Source organism: Oncorhynchus tshawytscha, linkage group LG07 (genome assembly GCF_018296145.1).
Source record: "Oncorhynchus tshawytscha isolate Ot180627B linkage group LG07, Otsh_v2.0, whole genome shotgun sequence".
In the NCBI taxonomy this organism is placed as follows: Eukaryota; Metazoa; Chordata; class Actinopteri; order Salmoniformes; family Salmonidae; genus Oncorhynchus; species Oncorhynchus tshawytscha.
Genome location: NC_056435.1, coordinates 73,604,250 through 73,628,201, shown reverse-complemented (window position 1 = coordinate 73,628,201; position 23,952 = coordinate 73,604,250). Strand labels below are relative to the sequence as shown.

Below are 23,952 nucleotides of genomic sequence, written 5' to 3'. Positions count from 1 at the left end.
CAGAGTTTTTCCATCGGGTCAAATGGGTTGAAGAACAACTCCTGGCCTTGGGAGTATGAAAATCTGTCAAACTGTAGCAACCTTGTAGTTGTTCGTATGAATTATATTTTAAAGAAGGGGGGAGGTTCCTACTGTGTACACAGAGAAGGTAACATGATTGGACGATAAAACTCACATAGGGCTGAGCTTGCTATATGCAGGTTTGCATCGTGTGGTCTTTCCCTATGCAACTGTAAGCGTAATGAAAATGTACCTCAGTCTTGTCAGCTTTTGTTTATATTGATTCATTCCAGTCTAGGTAGCCTAGTCAGCCCAAGTTTGAATGTAAACCCAATTTGATCCCATTCACATGTTCTCAGAAACCAAACGGGCTATAAATACAGAATGTTACTGCATCATCTACCCTGGCCAGAGGGACTGGGCACAGTAGGCTAGACTGCAGCTGTCCGTAACCAACAGTTGATCAGACTGAGATCGCTAATGTCAGATCGCTGGTGTTTAGGCTACTACATTTATGGAAGTGTTTTGTTTTTTGTTTTTTGTTGCTTGTGTCTGTCGAGAGTGATGTGTTATCATGCTTGCTAAATAAATACTGGAGGAAAGTGGAAAGCACACCTTGAGCTTTGTGCCTGGCCTGCACTTCCTGCGATTTCCGTGAATCTGATTGGTGAAGACACGCAAAGAGCCTGCAGCAGCACTCCGATGTGAAGGACAGACATTTTGTTTTGTACAATTTGACAAATCGATCTAAAACTTTTATCAAACTATATCCAAAGTGGTGTTAAGAGTAAAATGTGGTGCCTCACCTGATTTGAAAAGGATGTGCCCTCATGTTTACCCATGTCTATGGTTCTAGTCCCAGACCCTGCCCATATGGTTCTAGTCCCTCTGTATTTTATGGGTTCTAGTCCCAAACCCTGCCCATGACTATGGTTCTAGTCCCAGACCCTGCCCATATGGTTCTAGTCCCTCTGTATTTTATGGGTTCTAGTCCCAAACCCTGCCCACGTCTATGGTTCTAGTCCCAGACCCTGCCCATATGGTTCTAGTCCCTCTGTATTTTATAGGTTCTAGCCCAAACCCTGCCCATGTCTATGGTTTTTGTCCCAAACCCTGCCCATGTCTATGGTTCTAGTCCCAGACCCTGCCCATGTCTATGGTTCTAGTCCCAGACCCTGCCCATGTCTATGGTTCTAGTCCCAGACCCTGCCCATGTCTATGGTTCTAGTCCCAGACCCAGCCCATGTCTATGGTTCTAGTCCCTCTGTATTTTATGGGTTCTAGTCCCAAACCCTGTCCATGTCGATGGTTCTAGGCCCTCTCTACTTTATGGGCCCAAGCGCACAGTATGTTTTGGGTTCTAGTCCCCAGACTGTTCTCTGTACTTTATGGGTTCTAGTCCCATACCAGTATGTTAATGGTTGTATTCCCAGCCAGCCAGAAAGACCTCTGTACCACAGATCACTACTCCAAAGTCACCTGAGGATGAATCTGCTGCCTTACCTGTCTGTGACATGGAGTTCCCCGTCTCTCACCTCCAGACTGAATCTGGAGCAGAAAGCTATGAACATGTCAGACTGGTTGGTTTGGCATTATTTGTTATCCTACCACTAAGCACAGTGATGTTCACTACCAGTCCAGTGTGGTTTATGAAGAGGTTGAAAGGTCAGAGGTTAACCTGGGTGTTGTGTTTTGAGACTGGATCAATGTGAATCAGGGAAACAATCAACATGAAGAAATAATTAAAGTTTAAGGATTTACTTTTGTGTGTGTTTGATGCCTAGTCTGGTTAAAACAGACAGAATGCTGGCATCACCATTAAGCTCCCCGATTCAGTGTGGCTATACCAGGATCATACAGAGTTTACTGGCTTTGCAAAGCAGCTATTCATCCTATTTCACTGTGTCAGTACATGTCAATGCCCCCGATTTAAACCCTATCCTGTGACACCACCACCTGAGCACAGGACTGGACCATACAGGAGACACCAGGAAGGAGGTTAAAATCAGTCCAGCCAGCCAGCGGGACACCTTGAACTACAACCGTGTTACTCACACATCACACAGTGACTGTGTTTCACATCACAAGGCCTCGCATCGATCATCATCTGAAGGACACAATAACAATTCCCTTTTTCCACGCTTTCCAAATGTGCTGTTTATCGCTAGAATGTGTCAAATAAGAATGCAGTCTCATGTCACCCACAGTATGTGTTTTGGATACACAGTGAGCTCCAAAAGCAGTGGAACACTTTTTGTTGTTTTGGTTCTGTGCTCCGGCACTTTAGATTTTAAATGATACAATGACTACGAGGTCAAAGTGCAGACTGTGAGCTTTAATATGAAGGTATTTTCATCCATATCGGGTGAACCGTTTAGAAGTTACAGCAGTTTTTGTACATATCCCTCATTTTAGGGGACCAAAAGTATTGGGAAAATTTCACTGTGTATTAAAGTAGTCAACTTTAGTGTTTGGTCCCATATTCATAGCAGATACTGATTACATCAAGCTTGTGACTCTACACACTCATTGGATGCATTTGCTGTTTGTTTTGGTTGTGTTCCTGATTTATTTTGTGCCTGATAGAAATGAATGGTAAATAATGTGTTGTGTCATTGGATTCACTTTTATTGTAATTAGGAATATAATTTCTTAATCCATACTAATACATTCATGTGGACGCTACCATGATTTAGGATAATCCTGAATGAATTCTGAATGAGAGAAATGTTGAGGCACAAATACAGCCCCAAGACATGCTAACCTCTCAACGAACCGCAAATTCATCCATCCACTATGTAGCATCACCAGCTTGATGTCGTCGTTGCCTGCTAGGAATATGGGACCAATTACTACCTTCTGACTGCGTTATTACACACAAGTGAGATTGTCCCAATACTTTTATTCCCCCCTTTTAGGGGACCACGTCCAAAAAGTGAAGTCATTTCTGTTAATCTGAATTAAATGAAAATACCCACAAATTAAAGCTGACAGTCTACACTTTGACCTCAGTCATTGTATCTTTTCAAAGTGTGCTGGAGTTTGAGCCAAAACAACAAAATGTGTGACTGCTTTTTTTTTGTGGTTCACTGTGTGTTTGTGTAAATATGCATTCTCGAGAACACAAAATAAAAGTTGATACTAAGTGATATTGGTCACATCATCCAACCTGCTGCTTGAGCTGATTTTCTATAGGATGGGTGGGTTTAATCAGTCATTTGTGGCTTTTTGTTATTTGGGTTTATTTCAGTCGTAACTTTTGGCTAAAAATCAATTGGTACATAAAAAATGTACACCACCCACTTTGCAGTTTAAAAAAAAAAATTCTGTCACTTAATTAACATCTAGTTTTCATATATTTAGATGTTCCATGATCAAACTGATTAAAGTCTCAGAATGCATGTTTTTATTCAGCTTAATTCTTGTACTTCCTGGCCGACAAACAGGAATCCAGTAATTTTGGCCATCTGAAAATAATTTGCATCAAATCATTTTATCACTAGTTTTATTAGACTACTTAAAGAGTTACCGAAGAGTACAAACGGAGTATAGTTTGGTAAAGTACTGAAGTTTATACAACCAACACAGGGAAGGTCAGAATATCTATACAATTGTTACTGAATCATATACTGAATTATTTGTACAATTTATTCAAACATTTTGTTAAAAGAAAATCGTTTGTCATATTTAATATTCCAACGGTTTTGGATTTACTCCTGAAAAAGAATGATTAAAGAATCATTCAGTCGCTCTCGTGAATCCAAGCCAGTGGCACACACCGTGTTCTCAACAAAGTTTTATCTGAAAATTTAAATGTATTTTGTTTTTTTACAATTAACAAATTGTTTAACCCCCCCGCCCCCCCCCCGTGTGACAGTTGAGCTAACGTAAGCTAATGTGATTAGCATAAGGTTGTAAGTAACAAGAACATTTCCCAGGACATAGACATATCTGATATGGGCAGAAAGATTCAATTCTTGTTTATCTAACTGCACTGTTCAATATACAGTAGCTATTACAGTGAAATAATACCATGCCATTGTTTGAGGAGAGTGCACAACACATTTTATCACAGCAACTGGTTTGATACGTTCCCCTCTGACGGTAAATAATGTTCTTGCATTCAGTAATCTGGCTCTGATTTGTCATCCTGAGGGTCCCAGGGATAAAAAAATATAGCATAGTTTTGTTTAATAAAATAAAAGTCAGATTTGGGTATGTCATTGTAGGTCCTGAGCTACAGGCAGTTAGATTTGGGTATGTCATTGTAGGTCCTGAGCTACAGGCAGTTAGATTTGGGTATGTCATTGTAGGTCCTGAGCTACAGGCAGTTAGATTTGGGTATGTCATTGTAGGTCCTGAGCTACAGGCAGTTAGATTTGGGTATGTCATTGTAGGTCCTGAGCTACAGGCAGTTAGATTTGGGTATGTCATTGTAGGTCCTGAGCTACAGGAAGTCAGATTTGGGTATGTCATTTTAGGCGGAAATTGAGAGAGAAAAAAGGGTCCAATCCTTAAGATGTTCAAATTCTATTTTGTAAAGAAATTGAACGTTATACTAGAGTTTACGGAGTACATGAAAGTATTTGCAGTAGCGTGTTGTGCATGAGTTTCATAAAACAACTTTACTTTCCTACATGTCTGTCATTGTGACTCATATAGTCATGTGTTTTTGTCTTGTCTGTCATTGTGACTCATATAGTCATGTGTTTTTGACTTGTCTGTCATTGTGACTCATATAGTCATGTGTTTTGTCTTGTCTGTCATTGTGACTCATATAGTCATGTGTTTTGTCTTGTCTGTCATTGTGACTCATATAGTCATGTGTTTTTGTCTTGTCTGTCATTGTGACTCATATAGTCATGTGTTTTTGACTTGTCTGTCATTGTGACTCATATAGTCATGTGTTTTTGTCTTGTCTGTCATTGTGACTCATATAGTCATGTGTTTTTGACTTGTCTGTCATTGTGACTCATATAGTCATGTGTTTTTGACTTGTCTGTCATTGTGACTCATATAGTCATGTGTTTTTGACTTGTCTGTCATTGTGACTCATATAGTCATGTTTTTTGTCTTGTCTGTCATTGTGACTCATATAGTCATGTGTTTTTGACTTGTCTGTCATTGACTGTTCATGTGTTTTTTTTGTCTGTCATTGTGACTTATAGTCATGTGTTTTTGACTTGTCTGTACATTGAAACTCATATAGTCATGTGTTTTGTCTTGTTTCATTGTGACAACTTTGTTTTACATGTCTGTCATTGTGACTCATATAGTCATGTGTTTTTGACTTGTCTGTCATTGTGACTCATATAGTCATGTGTTTTTGACTTGTCTGTCATTGTGACTCATATAGTCATGTGTTTTGGACTTGTCTGTCATTGTGACTCATATAGTCATGTGTTTTTATCTTCGGTTACACTTTTTATTTTAAAGTTCTTATTTTAATGCACAGCATTTAGGGTTAGTTAGGTCAGTGTTAAATAGCGCTCATTTTAGCTTAGGAACCTCAAAAGTACTTTAATGACGAGTAAATGGTTTAGAAATGTGGGAGTTATGATTTAATAAATAGTTTATTACCGATAGTTTTTAAAAGTTTTTTAAAAGTATTACTTAATCATTTTTACAGCATGAATCCAGCTCGTTGCTGCCTCGTGTTCCGTCCAGATTTACAACGTGGCTTTTTAACTGCCCTCTGACCTCAGGTTAGTGTGAGTAACAACGAATAGACATGAAAGATGAACACACATGGATCAGGTCTGCCAACAATAGCAGCCTTCTGGGTTTTGACCCCTGACTCCTAATGTCCACTTCCAGAACTCAAAATACCGGTATTGTTCTGGATCAATGCTGTTCTTAGTGAATGATGCTAACTGTAGCCTACTGTCTGTCATTCACTAATCTCGATAGAACCAAAAGGGCCTGTCTGTAGTGTTGTCTAAAAGGGTCTGTCTGTAGTGTTGTCTAGAGGGGTCTGTAGTGTTGTCTAAAAGGGTCTGTCTGTAGTGTTGTCTAGAGGGGTCTGTCTAGTGTTGTCTAAAAGGGTCTGTCTGTAGTGTTGTCTAGGGTCTGTCTGTAGTGTTGTCTAGAGGGGTCTGTCTGTAGTGTTGTCTGTCTGTAGTGTTGTCTAGAGGGGCCTGTCTGTAGTGTTGTCTAGAGGGGTCTCTAGTCTGTAGTGTTGTCTAGAGGGGTCTGTCTGTAGTGTTGTCTAGAGGGGTCTGTCTGTAGTGTTGTCTAGAGGGGTCTGTCTGTAGTGTTGTGTCTGTCTGTAGTGTTGTCTAGAGGGTCTGTCTGTAGTGTTGTCTAGAGGGGTCTGTAGTGTTGTCTAGAGGGGGTCTGTCTGTCTAGTGTGGTCTAGAGGGGTCTGTCTGTAGTGTTGTCTAGAGGGGTCTGTCTGTCTAGTGTTGTCTAGAGGGGTCTGTCTGTAGTGTTGTCTAGAGGGGTCTCTAGTGTTGTCTAGAGGGGTCTCTGTCTGAGGGGTCTGTCTAGTGTTGTCTAGAGGGGTCTGTCTGTGTTGTCTAGTCTGTTGTCTAGAGGGGTCTGTCTGTCTGTGTTGTCTAGTGTTGTCTAGAGGGGTCTGTCTGTAGTGTTGTCTAGAGGGTCTAGAGGGGTCTGTCTGTAGTGTTGTCTAGAGGGGTCTGTCTGTAGTGTTGTCTAGAGGGGTCTGTCTGTAGTGTTGTCTAGAGGGGTCTGTCTAGTGTTGTCTAGAGGGGTCTGTCTGTAGTGTTGTCTAGAGGGGTCTGTCTGTAGTGTTGTCTAGAGGGGTCTGTCTGTAGTGTTGTCTAGAGGGGTCTGTCTGTCTGTCTGTAGTGTTGTCTAGAGGGGTCTGTCTGTAGTGTTGTCTAGAGGGGTCTGTCTGTAGTGTTGTCTAGAGGGGTCTGTCTGTAGTGTTGTCTAGAGGGGTCTGTCTGTAGTGTTGTCTAGAGGGGGTCTCTGTGTTGTCTGTAGTGTCTGTCTAGAGGGTGTCTGTCTAGTGTTGTCTAGAGGGGTCTGTCTGTAGTGTTGTCTAGAGGGGTCTGTCTGTAGTGTTGTCTAGAGGGGTCTGTCTGTAGTGTTGTCTAGAGGGGTCTGTCTGTGTTGTGTTGTCTAGAGGGGTCTGTCTGTAGTGTTGTCTAGAGGGGTCTGTCTGGTCTGTCTAGTGTTGTCTAGAGGGGTCTGTCTGTAGTGTTGTCTAGAGGGGTCTGTCTGGAGTGTTGTCTAGAGGGGTCTGTCTGTAGTGTTGTCTAGAGGGGCCTGTCTGTAGTGTTGTCTAGAGGGGTCTGTCTGTAGTGTTGTCTAGAGGGGTCTGTCTGTAGTGTTGTCTAGAGGGGTCTGTCTGTAGTGTTGTCTAGAGGGGTCTGTCTGTAGTGTTGTCTAGAGGGTCTGTCTGTAGTGTTGTCTAGAGGGGTCTGTCTAGTGTTGTCTAGAGGGGTCTGTCTGTAGTGTTGTCTAGAGGGGTCTGTCTGTAGTGTTGTCTAGAGGGGTCTGTCTAGTGTTGTCTAGAGGGGTCTGTCTGTAGTGTTGTCTAGAGGGGTAGTGTTGTCTAGAGGGGTCTGTAGTGTTGTCTAGAGGGGTCTGTCTGTAGTGTTGTCTGGGGTCTGTCTGTAGTGTTGTCTAGAGGGGCCTGTCTGTAGTGTTGTCTAGAGGGGCCTGTCTGTAGTGTTGTCTAGAGGGGTCTGTCTGTAGTGTTGTCTAGAGGGGTCTGTCTGTAGTGTTGTCTAGAGGGGTCTGTCTAGTGTTGTCTAGAGGGGTCTGTCTAGTGTTGTCTAGAGGGGTCTGTCTGTAGTGTTGTCTCGGGGGGTCTCTGTAGTGTTGTCTAGAGGGGTCTGTCTGTAGTGTTGTCTCGGGGGTCTGTCTGTAGTGTTGTCTCGGGGGGTCTGTCTGTGTTGTCTAGAGGGGTCTGTCTAGTGTTGTCTAGAGGGGTCTGTCTGTAGTGTTGTCTAGAGGGGTCTGTAGTGTTGTCTCGGGGGTCTGTCTAGAGGGGTCTGTAGTGTTGTCTAGAGGGGTCTGTCTAGTGTGTTGTCTAGAGGGGTCTGTCTGTAGTGTTGTCTAGAGGGGTCTGTCTAGTGTTGTCTAGAGGGGTCTGTCTGTAGTGTTGTCTCGGGGGGTTGTCTCGGGGTCTGTAGTGTTGTCTGTAGTGTTGTCTAGAGGGGTCTGTCTGTAGTGTTGTCTCGGGGGGTCTGTAGTGTTGTCTCGGGGGGTTGTCTCGGGGGGTCTGTAGTGTTGTCTAGAGGGGTCTGTAGTGTTGTCTAGAGGGTCTGTAGTGTTGTCTAGAGGTCTAGAGGGGTCTGTCTGTAGTGTTGTCTAGAGGGGTCTGTCTGTAGTGTTGTCTCGGGGGGGTCTGTAGTGTTGTCTGCCCCAGGACCGTGATCCCAGGCCTGTCTGGCTTCCCTCTGAGGAAACACTGCTGTTGGTTGATAGTGCGACTCATTACAGAAGTCGTCTTTGAGGACAGTCATGTCTTGTATTCAAAATGAGGATCATAAAAGAGGTTTCCCATGACGCAATTCAACTGATATGCCACACAGAGCCATGTAAGAATCAATGTGGCTCCCTTTAATGAACAACATGAGAGAGGCTGATTGCTGGGTTAATTAACGAGAGGTGTAGTGATGTTAAGATGAGCTGTCTGTCTGAGCTGACCACTCGAGACCCACTGGATCCTGGCCAGCAGGGGAGAAGACAGGAAGTACACTGTCACCGCCCTCCGAGTCAGCCCTGTAGCCATATCAACGCCCTTAGCCATACAGACACACATTTAAAATTCTGATATCGCTAACATCTCCATGAGCTCAATCGCCCTCATTCCCTTCAGGCAGACCTCGGTTCAAATAGTATCTGAAATATTATTTGATTGAGCTGAAATAATTCTTGATTGAGCTTGCCTGGCACAATAGAATCAATAGAAGGAAAAAAACTAAGTGCAAACCCTGCTCACTGTCACTACTGATGAGCTGTCTGTTCCTGACTACTGAGTGGATCCAACAGGAAGTTCTCCGTCACCGCCCTCAGTCTGCCCTGTAGCGATATCAATGCCCTGCGGCCTCCAGAATTCCAGACACACCTCCCTTAAAGCTACAGTCTGGGGTTCGAAAAACAACAACGCAACTGCCCCGCCTCTTATTTTGGTATGAGTCTGTGAAATGGGATCCATTTAATGTAACCCCTCCTATAGTCACAGAGGCAATTATAAGGTCAACCATCAATGGTACTCTACCTCTTTTAAAGAACCGCTCAGTCCTCTTTTAAAGAACCGCTCAGTCCTCTTTTAAAGAACCGCTCAGTCCTTCTTTTAAAGAACCGATCTCAGTCCTTCTTTTAAAGAACCGCTCAGTCCTCTTTTAAAGAACCGCTCAGTCCTCTTTTAAAGAACCGCTCAGTCCTTCTTTTAAAGAACCGATCAGTCCTTTTAAATAACCGCTCAGTCCTCTTTTAAAGAACCGCTCAGTCCTCTTTTAAAGAACCGATCCCAGTCCTCTTTTAAAGAACCGATCCCAGTCCTCCTGCAAAGAACCGATCCCAGTCCTCCTGTAAAGAACCGATCCCAGTCCTCCTGTAAAGAACCGATCCCAGTCCTCCTGTAAAGAACTGATCCCAGTCCTCCTGTAAAGAACCGATCCCAGTCCTCCTGTAAAGAACTGATCCCAGTCCTCCTGTAAAGAACTGATCCCAGTCCTCCTGTAAAGAACCGATCTCAGTCCTCCTCAGTAGTTATATCAGTAGTTGCTTGTTTGTAGGTGACCAAATACTTATTTTCCACCATAATTTGCAAATAAATTAATAAAAAATCATGGAAAATCTTTGGAGGGGGTTGAAAGTCCGTGTTGCCCAGCAACAGCCCCAAAACATCACTGCTCTAGAGGAGATCTGCATGGAGGAATGGGCCAAAATACCAGCAACAGTGTGTGGAAGACTTACAGAAAACGTTTGACCTCTGTCATTGCCAACAAAGGGTATATAACAAAGTATTGAGATAAACTTTTGTTATTGACCAAATACCTATTTTCCACCATAATTTGCAAATAAATTCATTAAAAATCATACAATGTGATTTTCTGGATTTTTTTTCTCATTTTGTCTGTCATAGTTGAAGTGTACCTATGATGAAAATTACAGGCCTCTCTCATCTTTTTAAGTGGGAGAACTTGCCCAATTGGTGGCTGACTAAATACTTTTTTGCCCCACTGTATGTCAGTAGTCTAGTGTGAGGGATTATATCAGTAGTCTAGTGTGAGGGGTTATGTCAGTCGTCTAGTGTGAGGGGTTGTGTCAGTAGTCTAGTGTGAGGGGTTGTGTCAGTAGTCTAGTGTGAGGGGTTGTGTCAGTAGTCTAGTGTGAGGGGTTATATCAGGGTGTGACAGTGTGTCAGTAGTCTAGTGTGAGGGGTTATATCAGTAGTCTAGTGTGAGGGGTTATATCAGTAGTCTAGTGTGAGGGGTTATATCAGTAGTCTAGTGTGAGGGGTTGTGTCAGTAGTCTAGTGTGAGGGGTTATATCAGTAGTCTAGTGTGAGGGGTTATAACAGTAGTCTAGTGTGAGGGGTTATATCAGCGGAGACAGTGTTTCAGTAGTCTAGTGTGAGGGGTTGTGTCAGTAGTCTAGTGTGAGGGGTTATGTCAGTAGTCTAGTGTGAGGGGTTGTGTCAGTAGTCTAGTGTGAGGGGTTATGTCAGGGGAGACAATGTTACAGTAGTCTAGTGTGAGGGGCTGTGTCAGTAGTCTAGTGGGAGGGGTTATATCAGTAGTCTAGTGTGAGGGGTTATGTCAGTAGTCTAGTGTGAGGGGTTATATCAGTAGTCTAGTGTGAGGGGTTGTGTCAGTAGTCTAGTGTGAGGGGTTATGTCAGTAGTCTAGTGTGAGGTGTTATGTCAGTAGTCTAGTGTGAGGGGTTATGTCAGTAGTCTAGTGTGAGGGGTTATGTCAGTAGTCTAGTGTGAGGGGTTATAGTCAGTAGTCTAGTGTGAGGTGTTATGTCAGTAGTCTAGTGTGAGGGGTTATGTCAGTAGTCTAGTGTGAGGGGTTATGTCAGTAGTCTAGTGTGAGGGGTTATATCAGTAGTCTAGTGTGAGGGGTTGTGTCAGTAGTCTAGTGTGAGGGGTTATGTCAGTAGTCTAGTGTGAGGTGTTATGTCAGTAGTCTAGTGTGAGGGTTATAACAGTAGTCTAGTGTGAGGGGTTATGTCAGTAGTCTAGTGTGAGGGGTTATATCAGGGAGACAGTGTGTCAGTAGTCTAGTGTGAGGGTTTATATCAGGGGAGACAGTGTTTCAGTAGTCTAGTGTGAGGGGTTATGTCAGTAGTCTAATGTGAGGGGTTATGTCAGTAGTCTAGTGGGAGGGGTTATATCAGTAGTCTAGTGTGAGGGGTTATAACAGTAGTCTAGTGTGAGGGGTTATATCAGGGGAGACAGTGTTTCAGTAGTCTAGTGTGAGGGGTTATGTCAGTAGTCTAAGGGGTGTAGTCTAGTGTTATGTCAGTAGTCTAGTGTGAGGGGTTATGTCAGTAGTCTAGTGTGAGGGGTTATGTCAGTAGTCTAGTGTGAGGGGTTATGTCAGTAGTCTAGTGTGAGGGGTTATATCAGTAGTCTAGTGTGAGGGGTTGTGTCAGTAGTCTAGTGTGAGGGGTTATATCAGTAGTCTAGTGTGAGGGGTTGTGTCAGTAGTCTAGTGTGAGGGGTTGTGTCAGTAGTCTAGTGTGAGGGGTTATGTCAGTAGTCTAGTGTGAGGGGTTATATCAGGGGAGACAGTGTGTCAGTAGTCTAGTGTGAGGGGTTATGTCAGTAGTCTAGTGTGAGGGGTTATATCAGGGGAGACAGTGTGTCAGTAGTCTAGTGTGAGGTGCAGGAATATTGTCAAGTGAACCTGGGGAGCTTTGTGTTCACATTGACTTAAAAAAGGGAACCGGACCCCAAACTTCAAGCGAATCGAACTGAACCCATCTCTCGAAATGTCTCAGTTCCGTTCACTTCTGGGGCTCTTTTGAGGGGTCAGAGTTCATGTGGAGTGCACATTGCACAACAAAAATTAAGGGAACCACACTGAGTTCACAAGAATTGTCTGAAAGGGACCAAGTGGTGAAAACACCTAGCTGCTGTGTATACAGGACACTTCAATGTTTACATACTGTTTTACCCCTAGTCATATGTACTAGTTCATCCTATATAACTACTGCTGTCCACTTCATATGTATATACTGTATTCTAGTTCATCCTATATAACTACTGTTGTCCTCTTCATATGTAAATACTGTATTCTAGTCCTAGTTCATCCTATATAACTACTGCTGTCCACTTCATATGTATATACTGTATTCTAGTTCATCCTATATAACTACTGCTGTCCACTTCATATGTATATACTGTATTCTAGTTCATCCTATATAACTACTGCTGTCCACTTCATATGTATATACTGTATTCTAGTCATGGTTCATCCTGTTGTCCACTTCATATGTATATACTGTATTCTAGTTCATCCTATATAACTACTGCTGTCCACTTCATATGTGTATATACTGTATTCTAGTCAAGGTTCATCCTATATAACTACTGCTGACCACTTCATATGTATATACTGTATTCTAGTCATGGTTCATCCTATATAACTACTGCTGTCCACTTCATATGAATATACTGTATTCTAGTCATGGTTCATCCTGCTGTCCACTTCATATGTATATACTGTATTCTAGTTCATCCTATATAACTACTGCTGTCCACTTCATATGTATATACTGTATTCTAGGTCATCCTATATAACTACTGCTGTCCACACCTTTTCTATTCATATACTGTCTATACTGTATATACTCACCATCCTATATAACTACTGTCTATAGACATGCTAACCTCTCACCATTACAATAACAGGGGAGGTTAGCATTTTATATCATACCCACAAGACATGCTATCCTCTCACCATTACAATAACAGGGGAGGTTAGCATTTTATATCATACCCCCAAGACATGCTAACCTCACCAGTACAATAACAGGGTAGGTTAGCATTTTATATCATAACCACAAGACATGCTAAACTCACCATTACAATAACAGGGGAGGTTAGCATTTTATATCATTCCCCCAAGACATGCTAACCTCTCACCATTACAATAACAGGGGAGGTTAGCATTTTTTGGTAGGGTATGATAGACACACAAATAACTTTCTCACTCATCATTATACACGCTTCATTCAGGATTCTCCTAAATCATGGTAGCATCCACATGTAATGTATTAGTGTTTAAATCAAATCAAATCAAATCAAATTTTATTTGTCACATACACATGGTTAGCAGATGTTAATGCGAGTGTAGCGAAATGCTTGTGCTTCTAGTTCCGACAATGCAGTAATAACGAGCAAGTAATCTAACTAACAATTCCAAAAAAAACTACTGTCATACACAGTGTAAGGGGATAAAGAATATGTACATAAGGATATATGAATGAGTGATGGTACAGAGCAGCATAGGCAAGATACAGTAGATGATATCGAGTACAGTATATACATATGAGATAAGTATGTAAACCAAGTGGCATAGTTAAAGTGGCTAGTGATACATGTATTACATAAGGATGCAGTCGATGATATAGAGTACAGTATCAACGTATGCATATGAGATGAACAATGTAGGGTAAGTAACATTATATAAGGTAGCATTGTTTAAAGTGGCTAGTGATATATTTACATCATTTCCCATCGATTCCCATGATTAAAGTGGCTGGAGTAGAGTCAGTGTCATTGACAGTGTGTTGGCAGTAGCCACTCAATGTTAGTGGTGGCTGTTTAACAGTCTGATGGCCTTGAGATAGAAGCTGTTTTTCAGTCTCTCGGTCCCAGCTTTGATGCACCTGTACTGACCTCGCCTTCTGGATGGCAGCGGGGTGAACAGGCAGTGGCTCGGGTGGTTGATGTCCTTGATGATCTTTATGGCCTTCCTGTAGCATCGGGTGGTGTAGGTGTCCTGGAGGGCAGGTAGTTTGCCCCGGTGATGCGTTGTGCAGACCTCACTACCCTCTGGAGAGCCTTACGAATTAAGGAATATCATTTCTATTTACAATAAAAGTGACTTCCAAAATGACACTATATATTATTTATCATTCATTTCTACTGGGCACAATATCATCAACAACCCAAAACAAACAGCAAATGCAGCCAACGAGTGTGTAGAGTCTCAAGAGAGTCTTAATCAGTAGGTGCTCTGTGCTTTAATACCACAAGTGAATATTGCCCCAATACTTTTGATCACTTAAAATGGATGAACAAAAAAAGTGCTGTAATTTCTCCACGGTTCACCTGATGTGGATTAAAATACCCTCAAATTAAAGCTGATTTGTCTGCACTGTGACCTCATAGTCATTGTATCGTTTCAAATCCTGGAGTGCAGAACCAAAACATCATCAACGTTTTCACTGTCCCAGTACTGCAGTACAGGGAAGATACCCAGCGTCTGGTGATGTTACAGGCCTGGCAGAGCATCACCAAGGAAGATACCCAGCGTCTGGTGATGTTACAGGCCTGGCAAAGCATCACCATGGAAGATACCCAGCGTCTGGTGATGTTACAGGCCTGGCAGAGCATCGCCAGGGAAGATACCCAGCGTCTGGTGATGTTACAGGCCTGGCAGAGCATCGCCAGGGACGATACCCAGCGTCTGGTGATGTTACAGGCCTGGCAGAGCATCGCCAGGGAAGATACCCAGCGTCTGGTGATGTTACAGGCCTGGCAGAGCATCACCAGGGAAGATACCCAGCGTCTGGTGATGTTACAGGCCTGGCAGAGCATCACCAGGGAAGATACCCAGCGTCTGGTGATGTTACAGGCCTGGCAGAGCATCACCAGGGAAGCGTCTGGTGATGTTACAGGCCTGGCAGAGCATCACCAGGGAAGCGTCTGGTGATGTTACAGGCCTGGCAGAGCATCACCAGGGAAGATAGCCAGCGTCTGGTGATGTTACAGGCCTGGTAGAGCATCACCAGGGAAGCGTCTGGTGATGTTACAGGCCTGGCAGAGCATCACCATGGAAGCGTCTGGTGATGTTACAGGCCTGGCAGAGCATCACCAGGGAAGCGTCTGGTGATGTTACAGGCCTGGCAGAGCATCGCCAGGGAAGCGTCTGGTGATGTTACAGGCCTGGCAGAGCATCACCAGGGAAGATACCCAGCATCTGGTGATGTTACAGGCCTGGCAGAGCATCGCCAGGGAAGCGTCTGGTGATGTTACAGGCCTGGCAGAGCATCGCCAGGGAAGATACCCAGCGTCTGGGGATGTTACAGGCCTGGCAAAGCATCGCCAGGGAAGATACCCAGCATCTGGTGATGTTACAGGCCTGGCAAAGCATCACCATGGAAGATACCCAGCGTCTGGTGATGTTACAGGCCTGGCAGAGCATCACCATGGGGAAGATACCCAGCGTCTGGTGATGTTACAGGCCTGGCAGAGCATCGCCAGGGAAGCGTCTGGTGATGTTACAGGCCTGGCAGAGCATCGCCAGGGAAGATACCCAGCGTCTGGTGATGTCGATGCATCGCAGACTTCAAGCAGTCATTGCATGCAAAAGATATGCGACCAAATATTAACAATGATTACTTTATTCTACATTGATAAACCGTCCAATGTTTTTTGATGCCCGAAAATGGGGTGACTATACATTTCTAAACGGTTCATCCGATATGTATGAAAATACCCTCAAATTAAAGCTGACAGTCTGCACTTCAACCCTCATTGTCATTGTATTCTTGCAAACTCAAAGTGCTAGAGTACAGAACCAAAATAACAAAAAAAATGTTAACTGTCCGTTGAATTATGGTGCTCACTGTATATATATCGTACCAGTCAAAAGTTTGGACATGTCTACTCATTCAAGTGTTTCTCTTTATTTGTACTATTTCCTACATTGTGGAATTATGGTGAAGACCTCAAAACTATGAAATAACACACATGGAAAAGGGGGAGACCTAGTCAGTTGTACAACTGAATGCATTTAACTGAAATGTGTCTTCCGCATTTAACCCAACCCCTCTGAATCAGAATCATGTAGTAACCAAAAAAAGTGTTAAACAAATCAAAATATGAGATTTGAGATTCTTCAAAGTAGCCACCCTTTGCCTTTGACAGCTTTGCACACTCTTGGCATTCTCTCAACCAGCTTCACCTGGAATGCTTTTCCAACAGTCTTGAAGGAGTTCCCACATATGCTGAGCACTTGTCTGCCTTTCCTTCACTCTGCTGTCCAACTCATCCCAAACCATCTCAATTGGGTTGAGGTCAGGTGATTGTGGAGGCCAGGTCATCTGATGCAGCACTCCATCACTCTCCTTCTTGGTCAAATCGCCCTTAGACAGCCTGGAGGTCTGTTGGGTCATTGTCCTGTTGAAAAACAAATGATCGTCCCACTAAGCGCAAACCAGATGGGATGGCGTATCGCTGCATAATGCTGTGGCAGCCATGCTGGTTAAGTATGCCTTGAATTCTAAATAAAACACAGACAGTGTCACCAGTAAAGCACCCCCACACCATTACACCTCTTCCTCCATGCTTCATCTTCCTCCATGCTTCATGGTGGGAACCACACATGCAGAGATCATCCGTTCACCTACTCTGTGTCTCACAAAGACACGGCGGTTGGCACCAAAAATCTAAAATTTGGACTCATCAGACCAAAGGACAGATTTCCACCAGTCTAATGTCCATTTCTTGTGTTTCTGCCCAAGCAAGTCTCTTCTTATTATTGGTGTCCTTTAGTAGTGGTTTCTTTGCAGCAATACGACCATGAAGACCTGATTCACACAGTCTCCTCTGAACAGTTGATGTTGAGATGTGTCTGTTACTGAACTCTGTGAAGCATTTATTTGGGCTGCAATTTCAGAGGCTGGTAACTCAAATGAACTCTACTCTGCAGCAGAGGTAACTCTGGGTCTTCCTTTCCTGTGGTGGTCCTCATAAGAGCCAGTTTAATCATAGCACTTGATGGTTTTTGCGACTGCACTTGAAGAAACTTTAAAAGTTCTTGAAATGTTCTGTATTGACTGACCTTCATGTCTTAAAGTGATGATGGACTGTCATTTCTCTTTGCTTATTTGAGCTGTTCTTGACATAATATGGACTTGGTCTTTTACCAAATAGGACTATCTTCTGTATACCATCCCTACCTTGTCACAACACAACTGATTGGCTCAAACGCATTAAGAAGGAAAGAAATTCCACAAATTAACTTTTAACAAGTCACACCTGTTAATTGCAATGCATTCCAGGTGACTACCCCATGAAGCTGGTTGAGAGAATGCCAAGAGTGCCTTGATGACAGCTTTGCACAAAGAGTGGCTACTTGGAAGAATCTCAAACATAAAACATGTTTTAAACACTTTTTTGGTTACTACATGACTCCATATGTGTTATTTCATAGTGTTGATGTCTTCACGATTATTACACAATGTAGGAAATAACAGAAATAAAGAAAACCCATTGAATGTGTAGGTGTATCCAAACTTTTGACTGGTACTGTATATATTCTGCGTTCTGACATTGCTTGTTCTGATATTTCTAGATTTTTTTTCTTACTACATTTTTGGGGGATTTGTATGTATTGTTAGATATTACTAAAGCTATAAACATCAGCATTTCACTGCGCCTGGAATAACATCTGCAAAATATGTGTACGTGTTCAGTGAAAATGCTTAACAATCATCAACTACAGTTTTAACACAGTAGCTGTTGTGGAACACAGTGATCCTGATTCCCTCAGCCAGCTTTCTGTGATCCTGATTCCCTCAGCCTGCTCTCTGTGATCCTGATTCCCTCAGCCAGCTCTCTGTGATCCTGATTCCCTCAGCCAGCTCTCTGTGATCCTGATTCCCTCAGCCAGCTCTCTGTGATCCTGATTCCCTCAGCCAGCTCTCTGTGATCCTGATTCCCTCAGCCAGCTCTCAGTGATCCTGATTCCCTCAGCCAGCTCTCTGTGATCCTGATTCCCTCAGCCAGCTCTCAGTGATCCTGATTCCCTCAGCCAGCTCTCTGTGATCCTGATTCCCTCAGCCAGCTCTCTGTGATCCTGATTCCCTCAGCCAGCTCTCAGTGATCCTGATTCCCTCAGCCAGCTCTCAGTGATCCTGATTCCCTCAGCCAGCTCTCTGTGATCCTGATTCCCTCAGCCAGCTCTCTGTGATCCTGATTCCCTCAGCCAGCTCTCAGTGATCCTGATTCCCTCAGCCAGCTCTCTGTGATCCTGATTCCCTCAGCCAGCTCTCAGTGATCCTGATTCCCTCAGCCAGCTCTCTGTGATCCTGATTCCCTCAGCCAGCTCTCTGTGATCCTGATTCCCTCAGCCAGCTCTCAGTGATCCTGATTCCCTCAGCCAGCTCTCAGTGATCCTGATTCCCTCAGCCAGCTCTCTGTGATCCTGATTCCCTCAGCCAGCTCTCTGTGATCCTGATTCCCTCAGCCAGCTCTCTGTGATCCTGATTCCCTCAGCCAGCTCTCTGTGATCCTGATTCCCTCAGCCAGCTCTCAGTGATCCTGATTCCCTCAGCCTGCTCTCTGTGATCCTGATTCCCTCAGCCAGCTCTCTGTGATCCTGATTCCCTCAGCCAGCTCTCTGTGATCCTGATTCCCTCAGCCAGCTCTCTGTGATCCTGATTCCCTCAGCCAGCTCTCAGTGATCCTGATTCCCTCAGCCAGCTCTCTGTGATCCTGATTCCCTCAGCCAGCTCTCAGTGATCCTGATTCCCTCAGCCAGCTCTCTGTGATCCTGATTCCCTCAGCCAGCTCTCAGTGATCCTGATTCCCTCAGCCAGCTCTCTGTGATCCTGATTCCCTCAGCCAGCTCTCTGTGATCCTAATTCCCTCAGCCAGCTCTCAGTGATCCTGATTCCCTCAGCCAGCTCTCAGTGATCCTGATTCCCTCAGCCAGCTCTCTGTGATCCTGATTCCCTCAGCCAGCTCTCTGTGATCCTGATTCCCTCAGCCAGCTCTCAGTGATCCTGATTCCCTCAGCCAGCTCTCTGTGATCCTGATTCCCTCAGCCAGCTCTCAGTGATCCTGATTCCCTCAGCCAGCTCTCTGTGATCCTGATTCCCTCAGCCAGCCCTCTGTGAAGAGATTCCCTCAGCCAGCTCTCAGTGATCCTGATTCCCTCAGAGCTCTCAGTGATCCTGATTCCCTCAGCCAGCTCTCTGTGATCCTGATTCCCTCAGCCAGCTCTCTGTGATCTGATTCCCTCAGCCAGCTCTCTGTGATCCTGATTCCCTCAGCCAGCTCTCTGTGATCCTGATTCCCTCAGCCAGCTCTCAGTGATCCTGATTTCCTCAGCCAGCTCTCTGTGATGATTCCCTCAGCCAGCTCTCTGTGATCCTGATTCCCTCAGCCAGCTCTCTGTGATCCTGATTCCCTCAGCCAGCTCTCAGTGATCCTGATTTCCTCAGCCAGCTCTCTGTGATCCTGATTCCCTCAGCCAGCTCTCTGTGATCCTGATTCCCTCAGCCAGCTCTCTGTGATCCTGATTCCCTCAGCCAGCTCTCAGTGATCCTGATTCCCTCAGCCAGCTCTCTGTGATCCTGATTCCCTCAGCCAGCTCTCTGTGATCCTGATTCCCTCAGCCAGCTCTCTGTGATCCTGATTCCCTCAGCCAGCTCTCAGTGATCCTGATTCCCTCAGCCAGCTCTCTGTGATCCTGATTCCCTCAGCCAGCTCTCTGTGATCCTGATTCCCTCAGCCAGCTCTCTGTGATCCTGATTCCCTCAGCCAGCTTTAAGTTACACGACACCACTGGCAGAACTAAGGGGATGTTCACAGCCTATGCAGTAATGTGAATCTGAAATGGCACCCGTTTCCCTATATAGGGCACTACTTCAGACTATGGCAGTAGGGTGCCATTTCTGACACAGACATGCCTTTAATGAATAGCTCAAGCTGCTCTCAGGACTACAGAACACAGCAGGAAGAGAAGCAGAGTGACCCAGACTAGCCATGCAGTCACTCTGTCTACTCTGGTTTAGCTAAGCAGGTGGATGAGCTGATGATGTGTGTAGTGTGATTACTGTTAAATGATAGGACAGTCAGTTTGTCATCAGGCCCTGAGGTGAGACAGACAGTGACGTTGTTATCTTGTGGTGAGTGAGTCAGGGAAGGATGAGTCTAGACAGACGGAGAGAAAACGAGAGAGAGGGACTGATCTCCTGGAGGGACACAGAACAGAGGCGTCATGCACTGAATTGTCTTTGATGTGGGCACAAATGGCCATGTTCATTGAGACATGGAGAGAGTCAGAAAGACAAGAGGGACAGAGACAGAAAGAGACACACAAAGAAAGAGACACAGGAAGAAAGAGACACAGGAAGAAAGAGACACAGGAAGAAAGAGACACACAAAGAAAGAGACACAGGAAGAAAGAGACACAGGAAGAAAAGAGACACAGGAAGAAAGAGACACAGGAAGAAAGAGACACAGGAAGGGGAGAGACACAGGAAGAAAAGAGGGGAGGAAGAAAGAGACACAGGAAGAAAGAGACACAGGAAGAAAGAGACACAGGAAGAAAGAGACACAGGAAGAAAGAGACACAGGAAGAAAAGAGACACAGGAAGAAAGAGACACAGGAAGAAAGAGACACAGGAAGAAAGAGAGACACAAAGAAAAGAGACAGACAGACAAATAGACAGACTGAGGGGGAGTGAGACAGATTGACAGACTGAAGGGGAGGGAGACGGACAGACAGACTGAATGGGAGGGAGACGGACAGACAGACTGGGGGAGGGAGACAGACAGACTGAGGGGGGACAGACAGAGGGGAGGGAGACAGACAGACTGAGGGGGAGGGAGACGGACTGACAGACTGAGGGGGAGGGAGACGGACTGACAGACTGAGAGGGAGGGAGATGGACTGACTGACTGAGGGGAGGGAGATGGACAGACAGACTGAGGGGGGCCATGAGGGAGATGAACAGACAGACTGAGGGGAGGGAGACAGACAGACAGACTGAGGGGGAGGGAGACGGACAGACAGACTGAGGGGAGGGAGACGGACAGACAGACTGAGGGTAGGGAGATGGACTGACATCTGAGGGGGAGGGAGATGGACAGACAGACTTGAGGGGGAGGGAGACCAACAGACAGACTGAGGGGAGGGAGACAGACAGACAGACAGGGGAGAGGGAGATAGGACAGACAGACTCAGGGGAGAGAACGGACAGACAGACTGAGGGGGGAGAGAAGGACAGACAGGTTTGAGGGGGAGGGAGAAGGACAGACAGACTGAGGGTGACCCAGAGAACAACAGACATTCAGACAGATAGTGACCACATCATGTAGAGGTGACCCAGAGAACAACAGGTTTGGGTCATAGTGACCACATCATGTAGAGGTGACCCAGAGAACAACAGGTTTGGGTCATAGTGACCACATCATGTAGAGGTGACCCAGAGAACAACAGGTTTGGGTCATAGTGACCACATCATGTAGAGGTGACCCAGAGAACAACAGGTTTGGGTCATAGTGACCACATCATGTAGAGGTGACCCAGAGAACAACAGGTTTGGGTCGTAGTGACCACATCATGTAGAGGTGACCCAGAGAACAACAGGTTTGGGTCATAGTGACCACATCATGTAGAGGTGACCCAGAGAACAACAGGTTTGGGTCGTAGTGACCACATCATGTAGAGGTGACCCAGAGAACAACAGGTTTGGGTCATAGTGACCACATCATGTAGAGGTGACCCAGAGAACAACAGGTTTGGGTCATAGTGACCACATCATTCTGGCAGGTTCTCTTTACATCTCAGGGAGCCAAACTATATGTCACTGGACTGTGAGAACAAAGACAAGTATACAGGGACAGGAAATGTACATTGACATACACTCACACACCAGGAATGTCTGTTGGGAAGAATTGGTGGTGTTACACACACACAGAAGCTTTGATTGGTAAAGTAAAGCCTGGGGGATGAAACATGTCTTTATCTCTATAAACACTTCGACGATCAACATGAATCTGTCATAAAGCCTTTTGGCATCGCAACATAAATGTAGGTTCGTGAAACAGAGTTGAACTCAACAGCTGTCACTCGCTAGGCTGCAGGCGTGGCAATGTGTCTCTGCAAGCAGTTGTGATGCAATGTAGAACCACCCTGTGTGTGTGTGTGTGTGTGTGTGTGTGTGTGTGTGTGTGTGTGTGTGTGTGTGTGTGTGTGTGTGTGTGTGTGTGTGAATCACCCTGTGTGTGTGTGTGTGTGAATCACCCTTTGTGTGTGTGTGTGTGTGTGTGTGTGTGTGTGTGTGTGTGTGTGTGTGTGTGTGTGTGTGTAGAACCACCCTGTGTGTGTGTATAGAACCACCCTGTGAATCACCAGAGATCACGCATTGATCTGTTACACCGGAAACACCACAGAATCTAAAGTAATCAAAACTGTGGTTGCCATAGAGACACATCTACACTTGGAGGACGGGGGGGACGAGGACTTGTACGATAAGGTGTGGTCCTGTGCAGTCAATGTCATTGACTGAGGACCGCTATGTAGTTGAATGTGATTGCTTTTATTAAATATGTGTGTTTTGTTATTGTTTTCACTGCTCTCTTGTAAAATATATTTCTAATCTCAATGTGACTCCCTGTTTCAATAAAGGTTTAATATAAAAAATATAAATAAATATTATACCTCCCTTTAAATCCATGAGCCCATTCATAATGGTTATGTCCAAAAGTAACACTTTAAAATGATGATTTGTTTAGATATCATGTCAGTGGAACTAATTTGGTAATAAATCTGATAAATTAACACCTTATCAGGTACAGAACCTCAAAATGTTTAAATTCCACCCAAATTGAATCTGTGGAATTTAGTGCAGCAAGAAGAGGAAGAGAACGATGTGTTCAAAGAGGTTTTCAAGAACTGTCGTTTATCTACAAGGAGTAGCCTACACACCTGAAAGGTATGACAGTTGATTATACCTGTGAGATGACAGGTAATAAATTAGGGCAGGACCGGAAGAGGAGCCAAACAGTGAAAGTGTCGTCATCGGAAGTTGAAGTCGTTACAGGGATAAAGTGCAGTGCGCAGGCGTAAGGCCACAGAGCGGTGGAAGACTCTGGACCGCAGGACACTGAACAGTTCAAACGCAGCGGAGCCAGCGACAGGAACACAAGACTACAACTCCAAACTATCTAAGAAAGAAAGCGGGGGGGAAAAACCCGTTAACGAGATGCCGGTTACAGAGAAAGACTTGGCAGACGACGCGCCATGGAAGAAAATCCAACAAAACACTTTTACGCGCTGGTGCAACGAGCACTTAAAGTGTGTAAACAAGAGGATAGGCGACTTACAGTTGGACCTGAGCGACGGGCTGCGACTTATCGCCCTGCTGGAGGTACTGAGCCAGAAGAAGATGTACCGAAAGTATCATGCTAGACCTACTTTCCGCCAGATGAAACTCGAGAACGTGTCCGTGGCGCTGGAGTTCTTGGACCGGGAGAATATCCGACTCGTTTCCATAGGTAAGTTACCGTTTTAATTAATGTCACGTGGTCCCGTCTACCTGATGCCAATCGAAGTACTTGTTGTTTGGAATGATATCCTAGGCACTTCTGTATTTACATTTTGTCTCAATTTGTATCAAATATATTTAGCTGATCCTAATAGGATGGGCTAGATAAGTTTTCAGTCGTATGTACGGGATGCACATGTACACACCGTCCAACGAAATGCTCACTTGCAGGTTCCTTCTATAACAATGTAACAAGAAATAATGTGATAAAGGTAATGTCTCAGTAGAATATAATGAATAAGTACAATGGAAGGAACGATTTAAAAGTCCAACATTTCCGTGTTTTGGGAAGAGGGGATTAGGGGGGTAGGGTTTGTAAATTGTGCCGTATTTAGAAATCATAAGACGGATAGCAGCAGTTCTTGTGTGTAGCATGGTTGTGTTGAGGTGAGGAGAATCCGTCTGGTTGAAATGTTCAACAGTCGGATGTCCTGCATGGATGGGAGC

The 23,952-nt window shown here is 44.7% G+C and overlaps 2 protein-coding genes across 15 annotated transcripts in view; both read left to right on the top strand.

Annotated features, from left to right (window-relative positions):
- The window catches only part of slmapa (sarcolemma associated protein a), a 128,734-nt gene extending 125,566 nt beyond the window's left edge, over window positions 1-3,168 (top strand). For all 13 annotated transcript variants that reach the window (XM_042324954.1, XM_042324951.1, XM_042324952.1 and 10 more), the window contains one exon: window positions 1-3,168. This exon is cut by the window's left edge and continues 1,399 nt beyond it. The gene's annotated coding sequence lies outside the window, so the exon portion shown is untranslated.
- A 19,837-nt stretch (window positions 3,169-23,005) lies between these two features.
- The window catches only part of LOC112255105 (filamin-B), a 90,967-nt gene continuing 90,020 nt past the window's right edge, over window positions 23,006-23,952 (top strand). Inside the window, exon 1 of one of the 2 annotated variants that reach the window (XM_042324946.1) lies at window positions 23,006-23,455. In XM_042324946.1, the coding sequence (XP_042180880.1) occupies window positions 23,164-23,455 (292 nt within the window). In that variant the 5' untranslated portion in view covers window positions 23,006-23,163. The remainder of the gene's footprint in view (window positions 23,456-23,952) is intronic. The other variant, XM_042324947.1, reaches the window with a different exon arrangement.